This window comes from Pelodiscus sinensis, chromosome 20 (genome assembly GCF_049634645.1).
Source record: "Pelodiscus sinensis isolate JC-2024 chromosome 20, ASM4963464v1, whole genome shotgun sequence".
Taxonomy (NCBI): domain Eukaryota; kingdom Metazoa; phylum Chordata; order Testudines; family Trionychidae; genus Pelodiscus; species Pelodiscus sinensis.
Window position 1 is genome coordinate 10,204,513 of NC_134730.1, and position 21,066 is coordinate 10,225,578.

General features: G+C 48.3%; 1 protein-coding gene across 1 annotated transcript; it reads right to left on the reverse strand.

Annotated features, from left to right (window-relative positions):
• Window positions 1-208: 208 nt before the first annotated feature.
• On the reverse strand, window positions 209-15,239 carry AANAT (aralkylamine N-acetyltransferase). Its single transcript, XM_006136481.4, has 4 exons — window positions 12,779-15,239; window positions 6,952-7,221; window positions 3,847-4,001; window positions 209-1,755 (listed from the first exon to the last, which is right to left on the reverse strand). Exons 2-4 carry the CDS (start codon window positions 7,106-7,108, stop codon window positions 1,450-1,452), a joined length of 618 nt encoding a protein of 205 aa, XP_006136543.1. The 5' UTR covers window positions 7,109-7,221; window positions 12,779-15,239; the 3' UTR covers window positions 209-1,449.
• Window positions 15,240-21,066: the final 5,827 nt, after the last annotated feature.

The window sequence follows — 21,066 nt, forward strand, 5'->3', positions numbered from 1 at the left end:
TGGCTTTTGGATGTAGCCTCTCAAATGTGCAAAGCAAACTGCCACTCCCTTTGTGCCACTCTGGTGCAGGCTGTTGAATTCCGTTGAAAACTGTTCTGAATGAAATCTTAAGTCCAGGTAGGACAAGTGACCAGGAAAACACACACAACCCAATTAGAAAACACAACAAATAAACTCTTTATTTGCTGATTAACAAAAGAACTGACAAACAGCGCACAGTGTGCCCCGGGAACTTTCATATTTCCAGTGAACTAGGATGGCATAAGCTAGGAGCTCTGGTCTACACACAGCACTGGTCCACGAAGGATGATGTACCTACCCCCTTGTTTTTAAGAAATAAACCAAGTGATGTTGCCACTTTGGGATTTTGCAAACCCTTGCATGCTTATTGGATTAATTTGACGTGTATGACTTTTCATTGGTGCTTTGGATTTCTCTAGATAGGGACCACAAAGGTACCTTAAAAGGTCTGTTGAGAATTCTACCCCTTATAACTCTTTGGAGATGGGAGTTGATGGGGATGTCTATCTAGTGATGAAGTCGCCTTACTGGGCTTCTTAGAGAGCATTTGCTCCACGCCCTATTTGGTTTTCCTTAGACTGTGTACACGCTGTGGATTTTGGACCGCATCTCCTATGTTGGGTTGGAAGTTGGTGCCCTAGTCTGTTGGAGCAGTGATGGGTGCCATCACTGGTCTCATAATAATGTAGCATTCTCACGCTTCCACTAGTTGTCAGCCTGTAACAGTAGGAAGGCGAGGCAGGGGAGGCTTGCTGGAGCCTAGCAGAGCAGAATGTATCTTACATATGTACAGAAGGCGTGAGCACGGATTCCATTAAATGCATCACAGCAGAATATGGCAGCGAGCAGCTAGTGAGAGAAGGCGTGGACAGCTTTTCCCAGCAGAGAGCATGAGAGGTGGCCACAGTGGAGCATGTGCCCTGCCTTGTGGCGTTGGCGTTGGAACATTTGACAAAGAACAAAAACACAGAATCCATGAACTGATCCAGGCGGTGCAGCTTCTCAGGCAATGTTTTCCCCCTTTTGAACAGCATAACATGCTATTGGAGCTTTGTCACCCTCTTCCCTCCCCCCACCTCCCCCCGTGCCACTTTTAAAGCCAGGAGCTATCCAGGGGAGGTCAAATTCAGCAGCAGTAGCTGTAGGCAACCTGCCGGCTGAGCTGTGGGCTGGACAAGAGGCCTGGGTGATTCTGGTGCCTTTTGCTCCACATCTGTAAGTGACAGCTGGGACCAGTGTGGAGGCCAGTGGGATGGGCCTGGAGTCCTTAGATAAAAGGCAGCCAACTGGGACATGGGACACAAGTCAGCAGCAAGTCGGGGTCTGCTCGTACAGAGAGCAGCTACTGCTGCTCAGCTCTGTCTTTCTGGACTTGGGTCTCTGCCCCACCATTGCCTGAGAAGCATTGAAGCTGGGGAAGGAGCCATCTCAGCAGCCGCTGTTTCTGCGCATGAAGGCGTGGCCCCGCACGGGGTACTGCATCTCTATGAAAGCAAGCGAGCCCACAGTGACCTGGCAGGGGCCCAGCACCCTGAAGCCGCACTTCTCGTAGAAGGGGATGAGAAAGTCCTCGCACATCAGCACGGCCCGCCGCACGTAGGGCAGGCAGCGGAGGTACTGCAGGTAGCGCCACATCAGGATGGAGCCCTTGCCCTGCTGGCGGAAGGTGCGGTGCACGGCCAGCGCATGGATGTGCACCGTGGTGCCACCGGGCTTGTGCAGAGTCAGTGCGTCCTGCCAGGGGAGAGAGCAAAGTGTGTTGGCAGATGGCGGGTCGGTCCCTGCTGGAGGATTCTCTAGAGAGCATGCTCAGCTGGCCGAGCTGCAGGTGTCACTCCAGATCTGCCGCTGGTGTGAATGAGCAGCCTCCGTGGGAGTAAGCGCACGCACACCAGCTGCAGCTCTTGTCCAAGCCACTGACCTTCTCTGGAGACATTAGCCAAGCACAGAGTGCCTGGCAGACAATACCCAATGGCTCACCATACCCCTGCACACCGCACGGGTAGTGTCATCCCTGCTTCATGGGGAAAACAGGCATGGACAGGTTAGGGGTGGATTGTCCAGAGGTGATACACTCCAAGTCCCCACCTCCCCTGCCCCATCTCCAAATGGTTTTAACTGGTGCTGTGGCTGCTTAGCCCTTTCTGAAAATCAGGCATTTGCCCAGGCTTCCAGAGGGGCAGGGAAGGAGCCAGGAATATTCCTGGGAGTCCCGCCTCCTAGCTTCCTGCTCTGACTGGAGAGCGTTCCTTCTGCCATAGCTTCTGGGGCCCTTTGTAGTTTTAATTACTTGTAATTCTAAGGAGGTTTTTTAATATTAAACATGTTTGCAACGTGCCTCGTATATTCGATACCAAAGACGTAAAAGAAATGAGTTACCCTGTAGCAATTAGTGCTGCAAGACCTGCGTCTCTTTGGGAGTGAACTTGCTCCACATTGCAAACTGATCAGTTTCTACAAGCAAAGCGTTTTGCAGAGGAGAGTGGCTGAGTCAGCTGCATGTGCGTTTGTCACTCGGAGAATAGCCCTGTTTGGTTTGCAGTTAATCGATCGTCGGTCGACTCTCGGTTTTCAGTAGTATCCACTTCAAGAAGGAAAATTGCTGCTGACTGGGGAGCGGGCAAAGAGGACAACTACCCTGGGGCCTGCCAGTTTAAAAGGGTGCAGCAATGCCCAGAGCCCCGGGCACTTTAAATCACCGCGGGAGCCTGCATAGCTGTTGGGGCTGCCTGGGGCAGCAGAGGCCCTGCGCTGTGGGGGCCTGTAAGAGTTGGAAGGGGAGGCTAGCGTAGCACACTCCGGGTGGTGCCGACCGCCCCTTCTGGGAGTGCAGAGCTGCCCCCTCCACCTCCCCCGGGCGCCCGGCATGGCTGGCTGCTGCCCGTTTCCAGTGCTAGGCAGCAACCTTAGGCCGGAGGAAAGGGGAGTCGTATACACAAGGAGCACTAGACTAGGGATGTTAAATATCGGTTAATTGAATAGTTGAGTCACCTCATGAATTCTTATCGGTTAGTCGACTATTCTATAGTCCCTGGGGGTGGGGCTAGCAGCCAGTGCGCCTCACTCCCAAGGAGCCCCCTGCCATTTCATAGGGTGTCAGGCAGGAACTGGTCTGAGGGGAGCCATTTTAAAAACCAGCTCTCCTGGCGGATTGGCTAGCTGTCACCCTGTGCTGCTACGTCTGAGAGAGGCAGCAGTGCAGGGTGACAGCAGCCCTTGCCTAGGGTGGGTCTGCGCTGCGCTCCTGGACCCTGCCTGCCCGGCTCCTAATACACTTTAAATGCAGAGCCACAGTGGGGGTAGATCCTGGACCCGACACTAGTCAGGACTGAATCGGGCCGGTTGCCAGCCTGTTTAAAAAGTGTACTGGTGTGGGGAGGAGAGGGAAATGCGTTTAGTCTATAGCATTAACCTATACGCTTTTGCTGACACTGTTACATCCCTACTACAGGGCATGCTACTGTGGCGCTTAGCCAAAGCCCTGCTGCCCCAGAAGCTGTGGGGGGGTGTGAAACGAAGAGCCCAATGGCAAACAGGGCTGAACCATGGCTTCAAAGCTGGAGAGAATGGCGCCTCCCCTGCCTGTCTGAACTACATGGAAATGTGGCTCATGGGTGGAACCACCCCCACTTTGCTGCTCTGCACTTGGGGGCTCAGCATGGCCCACGGTCACAACGGATCCCTTGGAGGCAGTGGTGATGCTCAATACCCACAGCCAGGCCTATGTGCACTCCAGCCTCCTGTGTCAAAGCTCGGGTGCCCTCCCCTCCCCCTCCAGCATGGAAAGGAAACAGCCCAGCAGCAGTAACAGAAGCTGGTTCTTACCTGGCTGAGTTTTTCCTGGTCCCAGAGGGATCCAATAATGAAAGCCACGAGCCGGCCTTCTTCAAACCAGCCGAGCGAAAGCTCGGGGCACAGGTTCAGGAAGTGGCGAATTTCATCCATGTGAAGGGGGCAGTCGCCGGAAACCGAGATAAATGCTAGAGAAACACAAAAACAAGACTGTCAAGAAGGAACAGTCTCTTGGGTGCTATGCTGCAGCCTCCCCTAGGTTGGGAGTCTCTCGTAATTGTGATGGTGAACTGGAATTAGCTCAGCAAACACGAGGTGTGAACTGAAGTCCTGGCTCCAGCCACTCTCAGGCTTTGGGAAAGTTTGACTCCAGATCAGAACTTTTTTTGTAGCTCCAGCTGATCTGCTTCCAGTGGGAGAAGCCACGAGGACCTGGCCAGAAAGGACTGGGATTGTCCTTCCCACCCACCCCTCTTGTGGAAGCTGCTTCCTTTTTAGAAGTTTGGCCCCTCCCACTTGAGGAAGTAAAGCCCTGGGCTCTCCCTAGCAGGAAAACTGTTCCCTGATCGGTACCTCACTGAACCTGGACACTTCTTTAAGGCTCTCTCCAGCCCGGGGAGGAGGGGGGCTTCCGAGTCACTCCTTCAGCACTGGGCCTCAATTTAAAACCATCATGGATATTTATATAGTTTCAAAGTTCTTGCTAACTGAGTTGGGAAACACTAGTCCTGAAATTCTAATTCTTGCTACCTGGGAAACAATCAATAGATGGAGAAGTAGTTTGGGATCGATACAGGGATGTAGATGTTGCAACACTGAAGCCCACAGCACCACTGGAGGTATTTAAGAGCAAGTTACATAGATGTCTATCAGGGATGATCTAGATGGTACTGGATCCTACTGTGAGTGCAGGAGACAGGACTTCATGACCTCTTGAGGTCCCTTCCACGTCTAGTATCTAATTCTAATTTTTAGGAGCCTTTACAATCACAAGTATCAGAGGGGTAGCTGTGTTAGTCTGGATCTGCAAAAGCGACAAGTCCTGTGGCACCTTTATAGACTAACTGAAGTGTTGGAGCATAAGCTTTCGTGGACAAAGACCCACTTCGTCAGATGCATGTAGTGGAAATTTCCAGAGGCAGGTATAAATAAATATGCAGGCCAGAATCAGGCTGGAGATAATGAGGTTAATTCAGTCAAGGAGGGTGACAATCACAAGCGTGCACAGCAGCCCACAACAATGAATTAGCCAGCGAGGGTCTCTACAAGGAAGGGGGAAGATGGGTGGTCTGGCCCTGGGATCAACAAAGCCAGCATGCTAAGAGTGGAGCCTCCTGCTGACGTCTGCAGGTGCCTCCGATGAGAGCAGAGTGCTAAACCCGGCTTGGCTCTGATGTCGGGGCGTTGCAGCTGAGGTAGCTGCCAGTCTCTGCTAGTGATCTGCGGATGGCAAGAAGCAGCCTGGAGGCGGGGGAGCCTGCCTCGTGCCATACCAAACAGCTGGAAGTCTCCTACCTCTCAGAGCCATGCTCTACCCACTGGGCTACAGAGTCCTTGTCTCTCTCTGGCCCACGCCTGGGACTGATTTTGTGAGCAGTGCCACCACCTCCCCTCTTCCAGCCAGATTTGAGTGGGACCTGCCCCAGAAAGCAGCCTCTGAGCGAACTTACCAGCCCAGGTGCCTCTTTCCCTGGTTCTTGAATTGCTGTGGGGCTTAGGCAGGATGCGTCTAGGGTAAAGCAGTAGCGCACATGCTTAAAGGCAGAAATACGGGGGCCTGAGGAACTTGTGCCCTGAAAACATAGGCCCAGTGGGAGTGTAGGGAGTTTTGTTGAGGGCAACCCAAACTAGGAGTTAGCTGCTCCCAGCTTGCGCTTAGGCGCCTCAGCATCTGCAGTCTGAGCTTTGTGCTTGGGAATGCAGGACGGGCTATTGCCTTCTGGAAATCACTGTATCTCTCTTTGCCCTGAGCCCCTTCCAGCTTCCATTTCAAGGCCTGCTTCTCCACTGCCCCGTTTCTCATGCAGTCATTTATATCGGCACAAGTGAGATCGGCACGGCCGTATTTACAGCCACTGTGCTCCCCCTTCAGGAGGTATAAATGAGATGATGGTAGAGAATCTGGTCTTGTTGCCACATGCTGTGTCCAAGGGAGGGGTTAGCTCTGCTGTCTCTTGCTGTTGGCCACTGCCACACAGACTTACTCTTGCGAGTTTGCTGCTATTCCTTCAAAATGTATCATAGGAGAGAACAAAGGACCAAACTCGGCCCAGACCTGAGGGGCGATACAGCCAAGGGCTTACAGGTTTTGCAAACCCGAGATCTCCTGAGAATAACTAAACTAGCTGCAATGCTCTGGGCTCCAATACGCACTGCTCTAACTCTAGGGTTTGAAGATTGAAATGTTTGTTCTGACTAACGTTTGATTCCCAGCTGGCTTGAGTGTTCCAGGTCAGGTGTGCACAGCAAGCGAGGGGGAAACACTCCACGATGAGGGGGAAAAGTTATTTGTCCCCAGTGGGATCTGGCCCAATCACCTGCTATGGCAAAAAGCCCTTCCCAGAGCAGAATGAGGGCCACGTGCTTTCCCGTGTAACCAAGGTGCAGGCTGCAAGAGAGTGGTCCTTGCTGGAGAGTGGTGCTGGTATGTGAATACAGATGACTTTGGGGTGGCTGTAGGAATCTTGGTATTGACTCCAATGGGGCCAGGAATGGGCCCCTTTAAATGAGTTCCACTATATAACACCTTGCTTCCAGCTCCCTAATGCTGCCTCCACCTCTGACTCTCCCTCTGCTTGTGGGAAGAGGGAGACGGTGAGTTTTCAAATACATTTGCAAAACAGGGACCCTGGAGCTTGTAACCGATCTGACCTAAGGATGCTGGGTAAATGGGTCACTCCTCTTTCCACTTCTTCCTCCATTGCTATCTACTTAGCTCTCTCAAGCCTTTCGGGGTCCAGCTTCTGAGGCAGACACTGTAACGACTCTTAGCTGTTCGTAATTGTAGGATGCCCAGCCCTGCTCCCCTACAGATAGAGAAGCGTGTCCACTTGCACAACAGTGCTGGCCCGGGCAGTACTGTGGCTTTTGGCCGAGCAGAACTAAGGCAGGGGGCTAGTGGGGAAGGAGGGCTCTTACCTTCTCTCTCAATCTCAAATACGCTGATTGCATCCTCGGGGGAGAGGCACCGGAATTCGCTAGCAGGCAGCGTGTGGCGGCGCTGGCGGCCCGGGGAGCTCCGTAGAGGCTGCAGGTGAATGGGCTTCAGGAAAGGCAAGGCGCTGATCACGGACATCCTCCTCCTTTATTTCTGGCGTCCTCCGCAAACGTCTCCTCCTTTTGGCCACTGGTGTCGTCAGCGAGTGGCTATTTCAGTAAATCTTCTCCAGAGTGATCTGCCAAAAATACCTGCCAAGCACGTACTGGATTAGGTGGCCTGCCTCCCTCCCTCCCTATATATGCAGGCTGTGCCCTGAGAGCCTGTAGGCCCACCCAGCCTCTCAGCGCAGACCCGCTCAGGCTCTCAGACATAATTGCCATCACAAGGCAAGTGGGGGACCTCTGGTCACGGAGATGGGACTCTGGCATGGGAGGATCACAAAAACAACCGCCCCCACCAGCCGGCTGAAGGGTAGGAACAAAAGCCAGCCACCTGGTGACCGAGGCTGAGAGCAATAATGACAGAGCTGGGGGACGAGAAATGGCTCTGAGAGCCTGGGGAGCAGCGAGCAGGGTTAAGTGGTGAGAGAGGCAGGGTTAATGCGCTGACGTGAGCAGAGAGAGGGAAGGTGGCGCTAAGGTCACCAGAGAGCTGGATCTGGTGCCTCAATCACTCTTAGGGCCTGGTCCTGCCCAGCGCTGAGGCTCCTGCTGAGTGTTGAGCACCCACCGCTCACCCTGGCTTCGGTGGGAGCTGAGCACCTTGCAGGAGACACGGAGCAGCTTGCAGGATTGGGCCCTTAATGCTGTCAAGCCAATCCTCTGCTTTCTGGGAAGCTCTTACTGTAATCGTGTTAACAAGCTGAACAGAGGGGCTCACAGCCCAGCGCTTTTCCTCCCCTGGGAAGAGGAGGAAGTGGAGGGGTGACATGCAGAGCAAGTGATTTGTTGAGGCTCTTTGTCGTAGGGAGAACTCGGGAGTTTGGAGAGGGTGCCACTGTACGGAGAAACCATCAGCCCAGCAGAGAAGCCCTGTGGTACTGATGAACTGCAGCTGGAGGGCACACGTAGGCCTGGGCAAATGTGATGTGCCCGGGCAGAGAATCCATGGGAACAGATACAGTCTGCATGGGTACAAGCTGTCTCCTGAATCTCCCAGGCTACAGCTTGTCCAGCATCCGGCTTGTACGGTGTCTGTTAGCAGCTTCCCGGATAGATTGTCCATGGCAAGAAGAGTCCACAAATGACTCATTAGTGAGGGCAGGGTCAGACGCTGGCATTAGCTCTGTGGTTTTCAGTTACCGGCAAGAAAGGGGAAGTCTCAGTGGTTGCTCAGACTTGGGGAGACATGCTGGAATGTGTCTGCAGCTGTTGTTTACCACTGGGTCTAATTATACACCAGCGACTTCAGGGAGCAACCAAAGAAACCTCCCCAGCCGCTAGTTCGGGTGGCTTCCTTGGTGCTCTCTGAGCAGCATCTCGGATTTTGATCAACTCATCTGTAGAGCTGATCAACTTACCTGGACTTCTCCTGAGAGCTTGCTGAGCTTCTCGAGTGTATACACAGTAGCCAATGTGGGCCAAATGCTGGGAGAAGTTTAAGCTGGTATGATGTACATCTATTTCTAGCCCCTTAGCAGATAAATTACACCAGCTTAGCCTCTGCTGTACTTTGTGTCGCTGTGCCTGCACTAGGAAAAGTGTGTGGTTTGCAATCAGATAGCTAACATGCATTAGCTAAGCTGGTGCAACACCCAGCAGGTGGGGAGACAAAGCCGTAGTACTTTGATGTAGCTGGTTGAGGGGACCCTTAGGTGAGGAGCAATCTAATTTAGATGTCGAAGGAAAGACAGGAGTGCAGCAGGAAATGCAGCTAACTAGCCGCGATTTAGTTCGGATCGGACCTCCTTTTAAGCAGAAGGTTGAACTCTCTAACCTCCTGAGGTCTCTTCCAGCCATAGGATTCTGTAAGCGGAGGTAGGGGAGGCCACATAGATATCATACATACCTGGCCTGGGTCCGGTTTTCACCCGGACAGACTGTTATTTCTGGTCTCTGTCCAGTTTAAAAAAAACCCAGAAAATACCGGATATGTAAAGTGTCTGGTATTTTCTGTTTCTCAGACAGAAGGCCAGTGGGGACATTCTTCCCCTGCCGCATTTGGTGAGGAGCACGGGGATATTTAAAGGCACAGTGCCTTTTTCGTTTTGCTCAACAAATCTGGCTCCCCATTTCTGTTTCTCTCAACCAATTTTTTTTCCTGCCATGTTCGGGATTTTTGTAAAGTATCTGGCAACCCTAGGCCTGGGCTGATAAATTCCCATGGTACAGTAAACTTCTGATAATCCAGCACCTTTAGGACCCAGGGGGTGCCGGATTATCAGCTATGCCGGAGTACCGAAAGGGAGACTATGAAGGGTCTGGGGTGGGGTGGGGGATCGGCGGGGAACAACGCAGCATGGGTGGGGACGGTGCTGTGGGACCAACCTGGCAGCACCCCAGCACCCCAGCTGCTCTGCTCCCCACTTCCCCAAGTCAGCCGCTGGTCAGTTTCAGCAGCAGCGGACTTGGGGAAGCCAGGGCAGAGCAGCTCCAATTGTTCAGCTGGCTGGAGCACTTCCGGGTTCCAATAGCCCGGTACAAACTGGGAGTGCCGGACCATTGGATGCTGGACAATTGGAGTTTTACTGTAGTTTGATAAGACCTTGTCAGTAACAAAACCCATGCTCCATGTGTGACTGAGCTATAGCAGGGCTTGCAGAGTCTCTCCTCCAGAGGAGACAAGCCTTGGCTCTGGTGCATACAAAGGGAATTATTTACTGAGGCTGAACTGTAGCTCCCAAGTGACTAGCCCCAGCTTGTTCTGCCTGATAACACCAGGCAGGATCTACCTTAGATGGTCCAACCAAATCCCGAGGTTGGAATAGCCCTGAACCTGGATCTGGATTCAAAACCTACTGCTGGGAGCTGCCTTAGCTTCATGTGTGGTGGTGAGAGAGCTCAAGCCCAATTAGTAAACCTGCCTCATATCGTCATGAGACTAGACACAGATGTGCAGGAAGACAGCACAAACTTCTGCAAATCACTTCTCCCACAGGCAGAATTATTTGCCAGCTGAATATTGTAAGGGATCACTACAACCCATGTGAGGAAATGAGACCAGGTCACCAAAGACTATTGTTCAACAGGTGCTGGCCTCCCCTCCAGATTATAGACTGGCAACAAGCTAGTAGGATTTGCCGAAATAACAAAGCAAAGCACTGCCAGCAGACATGGTGCATCAAAAGCAGGACTGCACGGGGGTGGTATTAAAGTGCTGCTTTTTCTCTAGTTACATCAAATTGCCAGATTTACCAAGGTCTGGGGCGGCAGTGGGGTTGTTTAATGCAGTCTCTCCACAAATGCGTCTGAGTTCTGGAAGCAAACTCTGACAGTGTGACGTGTGTGTGTGTGCATGCAGGGAGTGTGCTCTTCAGAGCGAAGGGAGAGCTGGAGGAGAGCTCAGCTGAGAGTGATTAGGACACGGACTTTCATAGATCCCGGAAGTCTTTTTTAGACATGACAGGAACTGTGGAAGCCTGCGGTGATAGCCTTTCCACTCTGACTGCTGAGGACAGAGGGTGAGGCTCTACTGAAATCAGAGGCAAAATGCTCATTGACTTCAATGAGCCCAGAATTTCTCCTTCTGAATTTGAAGTATGAGAACTGCAAAAATGTTCATGTGCCATTATCCTTTTCTTAAGTCACAAGTATTGAACACTTGCTTAGGCTATGAACGAACACCTAGGCTATGTCTACACTGATCTTGCGCCAGAAGTATGCAAATGGGGCTAAGCGTAGAATATCGCTGAGCCTCATTTGCATACCTAATTAGCCGCCATTTTGCGGAAGAGGCGCTTGCGCTAGAAGGAGCTGTCTACACTGCCCCTTCTTGCACAAGAAAAACCCTCTTGCGCAATGCCATTACGCTGATTATTTTCAGGAATAACGGCATTCTGCAAGAGGGTTTTTCTTCTGGCGCAAGAGCCTCTTCTGCAAAAATGGTGGCTTATTAGGTATGCAAATGAGGCTCGGCGATATTCCATGCTTAGCATCATTTGCATTCTTCTGGTGCAAAATTGCACCAGTGTAGACAATAACCCTAATGTCTTCTCTCTGCTTCACAGTCCTTTCAGCTGTGCCCCTTTCAGCCAGGTGCCATCAAGTTCATTTAAACTCTTTAAAATCATTGTATTCCAATATTCATCTGATTAAAATTGTATTTATTGCCCTGATCAGCTAGAATAGTGAGAGTCTTTTCTGTGTATGAATGCAGCTAATGATTTAACTCCTCTCTCATACTGGCCTTCAGGAGTTACTTCTATTCATCAAGATGTGATTGTAATAAGGCCTGTGAGCCTCCCTGTGCTAATTTGATTAATTCTAAAGATCATTTTAGAAATGGATATTTCATGTTCCTTTGTTGGGACAGAGACTAGGGTGAAATATAGCAATGGCCAAACTACTAGGAGAGTATTTAAGATTTACTAGTGAATCAGATGGAGCCCGGCTTACTGCTGATTGGATTAACTAGTTAGGGTGATTCATGGTCCAATCAGAGATACTCCAGAGGATGCAATGCAAGTTACTTTAGACTGAAAAATATACATCAATGTTTTCATCCTGTGATGTGCTGTCTCGGCTGCTGTCTGACTGTAATTTCAGTTCCAAATGGAGTGTGTGGTTGATTGATCAGTTTGTAACTCTGGTGTTTAACTGAGGGTCTACTGTATCATAGACCTTTATACACAGGGGATGGGATTTTTTTAAGCCAACTAAGGGATTTGGACATCCAACTTCCAATAGAAATTAATGGGAATTTGATAGCTAAATCTGCCAGGCAGCTTTAAAAAAAATCCATCCAAGATCACTATTAGGGACCATCTACGCTGGGCAAAAGTCAGACACACTAAAAAAGGCTACTTTATTTTAGTTTTTCCTTTTGATTTTCTGGTTTGAAATTACCTGTTTTGAAATAAGTTAATTAACATGAATGGTTTTTGAGCATTTCAAAATGTTGTTTTGACCGTTTTAAATTTAAAAAAGAAACACTTCCATTTTTTAAGGATTTCCAGTTTGCTAAATTTTTCAGGATCTTGCCCTTTTTTGTTACAATTCAGACTGACTACTTTTCCCAATCTCTAATTTTCATGGGATGGGGAAACCATTTCGCACTCATCTCGATCATTCTCCCATGTCAACCTTCGGGAAACGGAGGCATGCGGCAATGAAGTGACTTGCCCAAGATTGAACATGCAAATATTAGATCCCTCACATTCATGTGCCGAAGGAATCTAAACATTCATACAAACCATGGAGATGTATGTGCTCATCTGCTCAAGCACACACTGACAGGCAACTGAAACCAATGTTCTTTCCAGTCTAGTATGTAAATCTATTTTGATTGGTCTTTGAATGCTCAGGTCGTGTGGAAACAATGAGGGTTTGTTTGCATCACAAACCATAAGTTTAGGTCTGAAAATTCTTCTTGCAGCAAAGCGCTGTCTATTCCAAAATGTGGGGTTTTCAGCGCCAAGACTCCACCCGCTCAGATTTGGGATGGATGCAGGGGCTGGGGGAATACCATGGGATCCACATTCTAATCAATGTCTATGCATACACATTTTAATGTAACAAAGCTCCTTGCACTACAAGACAGCGCACCAAATGCAATTCTATGGAGAACAGAATGGCCTCTTTACAGGCTGCTTTCCACTCTAGAAAATCAGTACCACACATTTCAGTAAAGTTGCAGACAATTAATTACCTGTGTGCGTGTATGAAACAGGGTTTCTTGTAAGAATGCCAGAGTTGTTCCTCTAGATGGCGTGGTCTGGTCTTGCAGTCTTACCGCCAGAGGAGAAAACAGGCAGCAGTGAGTTTTGACCTACCTACTGCTTTTACTTTGCTGTGATTTACGAAGCTCTTGCTTATATATTTGTTATGTACAGAGCACGTGATAAAATAGTAAGACGTTTATAAACCCTGCTGAGTCACAGAGAGAGGTGAGAGGCTTTAAGGTGACATGCCAGCAAAAGCATCCGATGAGGCTTTTCTTTCCTGGCTTGAGTGTCTGCAGGGGGATAAAGCATTTTAGCTGATTGCTAGATACTCAGAGTTGCTTGCACAACTCAGGTGGCCAAGTAGCTAGACCCAATAACTAGGTGAAGAGCTAGAAAACATGAAATAACACATCACTATATAATGCAAGGAGGGTCAGATCTAGATCCATTTGAAGTCATAAGAATGGCCAGACTGGGTCAGACCAAAGGTCCGTCTAGCCCAATAGCCTGTCTTCTGACTGGCCAATGCCTGGTGCTTCAGAGGGAATGAATAGAACAGAGAATCATCAAATGAGCCATCCCTGGTTGTCATTCTCAACCCTGACAGACAGAGAATAGGGGTTGCATAAGACCCTTCAATGAGCTAAAATCCAGCATGGTGAAAGCAGCTGTAATGTCATTGCTTTTGGTGCAGCTGCACCCACTTGCATCACAAATTGGAGCTGCAATTGACCCCGTGGGTTTAATAAGTATTCTCAGCAGAGCTTTTAGCTTTCCAGTCAATTGATGGGTTTTGTCTGTAGGTAAATATGTTGTGGAATGACTTACATTGCTAATCCCTAGCAAAGCAAGAAATGGACTCATGGGACTTGCAAAATGAAATATAAGGAGTCTGTGTTTCTTCTTGCTTACGTGAAAAGATAACACCACTGAAGCCATTGCAGTCAGCCTGGTGTAAAACCAGCACGAGGGATCAGAATTTGGGGCAGCCCTAGGAAAGCAGAACCATGAACATGCTGTTGAGCTTGGACTGCGAACAGACATGCATCAGGAAATTACTACCAGTTGAGGCAGGAGGGCTGTTTTCACACTAAAACTGCGTACGCAGCAGCAGCAGTCTACAAGGTGCTTTACTAAACTCAGAGATAAATGGCTGGAGGTGGCTCCCGTTTATGCTGGTGTCAATCTGGAGTAACTCCAGTGAGGTCTATAGAGTTACCCTTAAGGAAAAATCAGAATCTGACCGAAAGTTTCTGCTCTGAGGGTCTTACGATTTAAGGAGCCAGGCTGCAGTGAGATTTTATGGCTGAGTAAAGCCATCAGGATTTTGCCCTAGCTGAGGCAAATACAAGATGGTAGCAAATATTTCAGACACAAGATAACCTTGCTGGTACCTTCCTTTGTTATCAGCAATGACTTTATGGGCCAGATCCTGTTTGGAATTAGTGATGTAAAAGTGAAGTGACTTCATTAAAGTCACTAGTGTAACACTGATGTAAAATGGGAATAACAAAGAGCAGAACTTGGCTCTTTATGCGGTTAAAGTAAATCTGGAAGAGGTCAGGATGTGCCCAACTTCCAAGTCTCACTCAGTTACCCTAAGGCTAAGTCCTGGTTTTCTTTTCAGTATTAATCCAAACAGAAGTACAATGCAACAAACACTCACCCAATAAAAAATAAACCTTTCAGCAAATAGCACTAACAATAACCAGCCTGTCCCCATTACAGCTAAACTGAACAGGGCATTTCTCCTTGTCACTGTCTGCCAGCTGTGGAGGGGTCAAAACCTCAGCATCAGAGCACTGGCAAATTACAGATATTTACATATTTAGCAGCGCCCACAGCATCTTCAAAGGGCTCAGAGCTGGCACTTCTGCATCTGTCTGCAACCATCCTTTATTGTCCATTTGTCAAGCTACGTAGCCAGCTGGTAGCTTATGATTTGTTTTTTTGGGGTGGCGGGGGAGAAGGAAAGAATTACATCCCTCATTCTCATCACTTTGCAATTAACTGACCTATAAATTCAACCACCCGCTCCAAGGAGTCTTGGCTGTCATAATGATCTGTGCAACTTTCTTCCCTCCCCTGCTGTAATGCATTATGATTGAGACCCATGAGGATTTAAGCAGCTTTTAAGATTTGTGGTGGAAGAGTATCTTGCCTTTACAGGGCAGTTTGGCCAGTGAGAGAGGTTCTGATGATGTAATGTTTCTACTTTGAGTTTCATTTCCTTGGTGCATTTTTACTTTATAACCTGTGCAGATGTGGAGTGTAATTAGAATGAACCAGACTGCTCCAGCTTGCCTGCTTATGAAATTGAACTTATCACCAAATAAAGCTCAGTGAGCTAAATTATCTGCTGGTGTGAACTAGTGCAGCATCTCTGATGTCAGTGATCCTGTGACAGTTTATGCCAGTGAGAATTTGCCCCAATGATTGCTTTTCTAACTCTCCTCCAGACTTCTAATATCCGTTTCTACAGAGCACAGCATGGGGCAGCCAATATCATTTGATTGCTTGTTACCACAGTAATGTCACAGCAGGGCTTAGAGATTCCACCGTCTTACCGCTTAGTAGTTGGAGAAGTTGCCCCTGCACCTCACTGCTTTCTTCTTGGCAGCACAGCCTGAGGCAGCCACATGCAGGAAAGTCACAATTTCATGGACCCATGTCTTTGGAGTCCCACTTGCCTAGCTGGATTTCCCTGCTCTTTCCAAACACTGCTTTTCTGTGGGCAGAAAGGGGGAGATATGCACTCCACACATTGTGCAGGGCACAGCTGAAGATCAGCCTTGGGAAGAAGCCAGATACAGTTATCAGTCTGTCTCCATTAATATGGGTGAGGAGGCTCAGTTCTGGGCCTTCAAAGTTTGGTTTTAAGATGTTTGTTTACAGTTTGGTTCAATGGCTCTCAGCACCTCTGGCCTCTCTTCTGACTTAGGGCCAGTTAAATGGGGGTACTGATGAATCAGAGGGAACACAGGGGGCTAACGAAGCAAGAGATGAAGTTTCAATATACACCAATATCCAGTTCACATATCATTCTATGCAGGACTCCAGTGAAGTGAAGTGAAGTGAGTGTCTCTGTTCTCCTCTCCCCAAGCGCTGAGCAATTAGCCTCATTTGCTTTTTCTCTTGGGTCCCAGTAGCTGAACTAAGTCCAGTGATCTCAAGGTATAATCCAGCTAGTGCAGGAGGAGAGGGATGGCTGCAGAGGAGCCCTTGGGTGGGCCCTACACCAAACATTTGAATCTGAGCCCCACACCTTTAGGACAAACTACATTTCGGTCTGAGCTTTGGGACATGGACTTGGCTCTAATTGTTGCTGCATCATTCTGCTTCCAATATAAGCACAGCAGGTCACCAGCAAAAAGGGTCTGGGGTCCATGCACTTACTACTTTGAGTGCACTAGACTCTGTAAGGAGGCAGACGCACTGGTACAGAGCACCACCTAGTGGGGAAGACAAATTCACCTGCAGGATTAAGCTTAGTGACTATCCATCATGCTTCCAATTCAGGGGTTTGTTTTACAAACTTTCACCAGGAACAAAAAGGGAGGGTGTTTAAATCTCTCCCTTGACATACATGAAGAAATACCCAAGTAGGGAGACTGAGTCAACAGGCTGGTAGGCAGTATCTGGCTGGAGGGCTGTCAGTCTGAGTCTCTGAAATAAGCAAAGCCTGAGTAGTGAAGTAAAGGCCTCAACCAAGGCTGTCAGGACCATCAGCCCTGATCTGCAAGGGCAGCTCTAAGAGTCAAAGGGGAAATCTCTTCCATTGGTCACTCAGTCTTGCACCATTCTGCTGAGCCTGCCACTAGTGGTTTCCATACATAATATAGGGTATGTCTACACTGCAGAGGTTTTTTTGGAAAAACAACTGTTTTTCCAGGAAAAAAAAGTCACTTACATCCACACTGCAATCACGTTCTTTTGGGGAAAAAGTCGAAAGAGCAGAGGGGTTTTTCCACCGTTGGCAAACCTCTTTCTATGAGGAAGAAGCCTTTTTCCAAAAGAGCACGTGTGGACAGGGAAAAGGGAGTTCTTTTGAAAGAGGAAAAAGCGCAGGCGCCCTGATGACCACTCCATCCGTAGTAATCAAGAAATGTGAGCTAGCATCCATTCAGTGTGGACGCTATCTTTTGAAAAAGCAGATCGCTTTTTTGATGCGCTTTTGCTATGTAGATACTCTCTTTCAGAAGTGACAAGGAGTCCTGTGGCCCCTTATAGACTAACATGTATTGGAGCATAAGCTTTTGTGGGCAAAGACCCACTTTGTCAGATGCAAGATCTCTTCCAGAAAAGCTTCTTCCGAAAGAAGCCTGCAGTCTAGACATAGCCATAGCGTTCAAAAGCTTCCTAACATAGTGTGTAGTTCTGCTTCCCTCGTAGTATTTCTCTATTTGGTGACAGGTTTGAACTAGAGTTGTTAGCTCCTGCTAAGCCAATGGGTGTGAGCTGTGATGATTGTGAAGCTGTCAGTGACAGAGGAGTGGAGAGGCTTATGTAGGCCTAAATCAGCTTTGCAGGCAGAGTTGGGTCAAAAGGCACCAGCAGGTGGTGCATGCCACAGAGTGCAGGATCCAAGCAAGGTCCCAGTGCCACAGCAAGTCTCCAGTTCTTCCCCAATGGTGGAGACTTCTCCAAACATTAGGATGAAGTAGGGCTTCAGAGCAGCTCTGCCCCTACTCAGCAGCCTCGAGTGGGACTCTTGTCATGTCCAGAGTAGCAGCAGGGTGGGTCACTGCAGCCTAGCTACTTAGGTTGGCACTGGGAAGACAGTTTGGGCCCAGTGCATGCACAGTGCTCTACAGACACGGAATATAACAGAGTCCTTGCACCAAAGAGCTTTCCATTCGTGTCTGGGTCTCTCTCTGCTCCTAAGAAATCAGTGAATATTGAACCACTTACTGAAAGCATCCACCCTTTAAAATGTGTCATCCCAATTCTGAGAGTGATGCTCCCTCAGAAGTGCCAATTTGAAGTTAAATACCTGTCATCCTTACTGTAAGTGGGGATCCCTGTCCTCTGACATTCCCTTAAAATGCAGTCATTGGAACATCCAGACAAATAATGTGACCTGTTATCTCTGATAGCCATTTACCCTCCCATGTTTTCCCATATTGCTATATGTACATGGTGTCCAACATGCTAGACACTAGCCACATGTGGCTATTTGGCTGGCTGAGTGGGGCTAGTTTGCTATTGCAGTAGCCACTATAGGGCATGTCTACACTGGGAAATAACTCCCTAAATAATAATTTCAAAATAGCATGTCCACACTAAGGGAAGCCTTGAAATCAGCCTGAGACAGGCTCTGTTAATGTGGATGCACTACCTAAACTTAGGGCTCCAGGAAGCACTGGGGAGTTGTTAGTCTGAATGACTCTGGGGAGCAGTTATTTTGAAATAGAGGCACTGGAGCCTCCATACTGATGCTATTTTGAAATAACTATTTTGAAATTAGCATTATTCCTTGTGGAAAGCAGGAGTTATTTTGAAATAACCAGACTCTTATTTTGAAATAACAGGCCTGGTAGCGGAGACATTCCACTGCTTGTAGACCAGCACATAGTGGCTACTGCTTCAGAACTGATGGACACCCTGGCTGTAGGTCAGGGCTACTAAACTTTGGAAGCCCCAGGGGCCACAATGACACTCACAGCACATGCCAAGGGCCACAACTTAAGTGTGGTTGCATATACATGCAAATATATGCGTAAATATATGCAAATAGCTTTTCACACTGATGGGCATGAATACAAAGATTAAGGCACGACTACACAACACGTAGGCCCTATTTAAGTCAGTTCTGCTGATATTAATAAAATGCAATATTTACCTGATTTCCACCTATATGGCAGTACTTTTAATGAGCAATGAGAGTCCAGGAATGTGACTACTAAAATGCATATCAACAGAAGACCATTATATTGACTCACCATTGTGGAGCATGTTCCCAATGGAGGCCATGTTCAAAGGATCCATCTGGCGGGCTGCATGTTGAGCCCCGCATAAGCCCATACAGGCTCAGCTCACCGGCCTTGTGCGGGCCTCGTGTTTAGTAGCCCTCCTGCTGTAGGTGGTCATTGTAAATAATTATAGTAAGCTGCTAATTTCCATTGAATGGCCACAAGATGGCATAAGAGCATTTCTTATGGTACAGAGGATGTCAATATAAGTCACTCAGCAAGAGGAATGAGGAACAAAATCATGGTGAACATAAACTGGCTTTTCATTGTTTCCTTATTATGTTATTCATAATAAGGCTGCCCATTGATAGCAGGCTCCCACTGCTATCAGAGTTCATTGTAAACAACTTCTGTGAAATGCCACCTTGCTGAAACTAACACACATGCGCACGCACGACTGGCTCCCATGAGCAGCTTTGTAGAGAGAGCCCTAGGCTTTGTACACCATTAATTTGACCTGGAGGACTAACACACAAAGTAATATTGTAGAAAGTCCAGGTCGTGTTCTCTGCTGGTGCAAACTGGAGCAGCTCCCCTAAAGTCAGTTTGTGCCAACAATGTGCCAGTTTACACCGTGGCTTTTACTCCTCTCTAGGTAGCCATCTGCATTTCTAATGCACTCATCAGTGTAGAGTCCAGGCTCCAGAGATATTAGGCCTGTCCTGATGTTACATGTCACCTTTGTGCAGTGGCCAAGGATGACAACAGCTTACAGACCAGGATCCAGAAGTACTTTACAGACATTAGTGAATCAAACCTTGACACCACCCCTTTGCCTTAGGTAAGTATTGTATTAGACGTGGGCATGTGGAGCTGCCTCCATTTTCTAAAATGGCTACTGATTTCAAGGTGTCTCCATTTTTTGATGTGCTTCGTTTTCAGAAATGCTATGAGACCACCACTCCAACTGGGGCATGTGGAAGCTGCAGGCTCTTGGCTAGTCTGAAAATCAGGCCTACAATGTCTTAATATGGGCACCTACAAAAGTGACACACCCCAAATCAATGGCCTTTTTGTACAAAGTTGCTCTGACTTACCTAGGATTACTGGAGAGTTAGGAACTGAATCCAGGTGTTCTAATGCCCAGCCACTCCGATGTAGTAGTAGAACATCCTTCTTTCACTGTTCTAGGAGCAGAGGCTGTTGAATTGCATGCTATCTTTGATGCAGCTCAACCCCAGGGGCCAGAGTCATAAAGCACAGGGGATTTCTTTTTTACTGGCATGAGAAGTTGAATTCTAAGTCAGAGTACCTCAGAGACACAAATAAAAGTACAGTGCAGAAATGTGTATAGTCCTCAACTGCCATGTAAGTAAGCAAATTGTCCTGATTTGGTCCCATTAAAATGCACATCTTGGTACTCTGGCTAGCTGCAGAATTCAACTATTTGTCCCCAAATGTCTATTTGCATCCTGAATTCTGGAAACTGCTCTGCAAAGTATAATCACTCAGCAGAAGGGCAGAGTCCAAAGAGAGACAAGATTTATGCCCATTTGTTATTTTTTGTGCCACACAGCTGTTAGTATGTGTGATGAAAGAAAACTAGGAAGAGTTACTAGAGTGGATAAAATGTTGCACCATGAAAACCTTTCGGCTGCATCTAGACTGGCAAGTTTTTCCACTAAAGCAGCTGCTTTTGCGGAAAAACTTGCCAGCTGTCTACACTGGCCGCTTGAATTTCCGCAAGAACACTGACGATCTCATGTAAGATTGTCAGTGTTCTTGAGGAAATGCTATGCTGCTCCCATTCGGGCAAAAGTCCTCTTGCGCAAATGCTTTTGCGCAAGAGGGCCAGTGTAGACAACGCGGTATTGTTTTGCGCAAAAAAGCCCCGATCGTGAAAATGGCGATTGGGGCTTTCTTGCGCAAAACCGTGTCTAGATTGGCATGGATGCTTTTCCACAAAAAGTGCTTTTGCGGAAAAGTGTCTGTGCCAATCTAGATGCTCTTTTCCGCAAATGCTTTTAACCGAAAAACTTTTCCGTTAAAAGCATTTGCGGAAAATCATGCCAGCTAGACATAGCCTTCCTGCAATGGTAAGAAGATGTAAGCACTAACTGGAGGGCATCTTTTCCCTCCTTAAAGGACCCAATCCTGCTTCCTCTGCCATCAAAGGTAAAGGCCCCACTACAGAGGTGGGCAATAAAATGGTGCTGGTTCACCAAGATTAGCCCCTAAAAGGCCATTGCCACAATATGTACCTGAACCTCTGCAGGTACGGGCAATTGCAGCTCCCATTGGCAATCCACAGCCAACGGAAGCTGTGATCCTTCATACCTGCAGAGGCACAGGAAATAGGG

Bases quoted from the DNA above. Each gene is read 5' to 3' on its own strand.
- AANAT (XM_006136481.4), bottom strand. From the start codon at position 7,108: ATGTCCGTGATCAGCGCCTTGCCTTTCCTGAAGCCCATTCACCTGCAG. The intron at 4,002-6,951 runs GTAAGAGCCCTC...GTGTTTCTCTAG, and splicing joins ATTTGAGATTGAGAGAGAAG to CATTTATCTCGGTTTCCGGC. The intron at 1,756-3,846 runs GTAAGAACCAGC...CTCCCCTGGCAG, and splicing joins ACCAGGAAAAACTCAGCCAG to GACGCACTGACTCTGCACAA.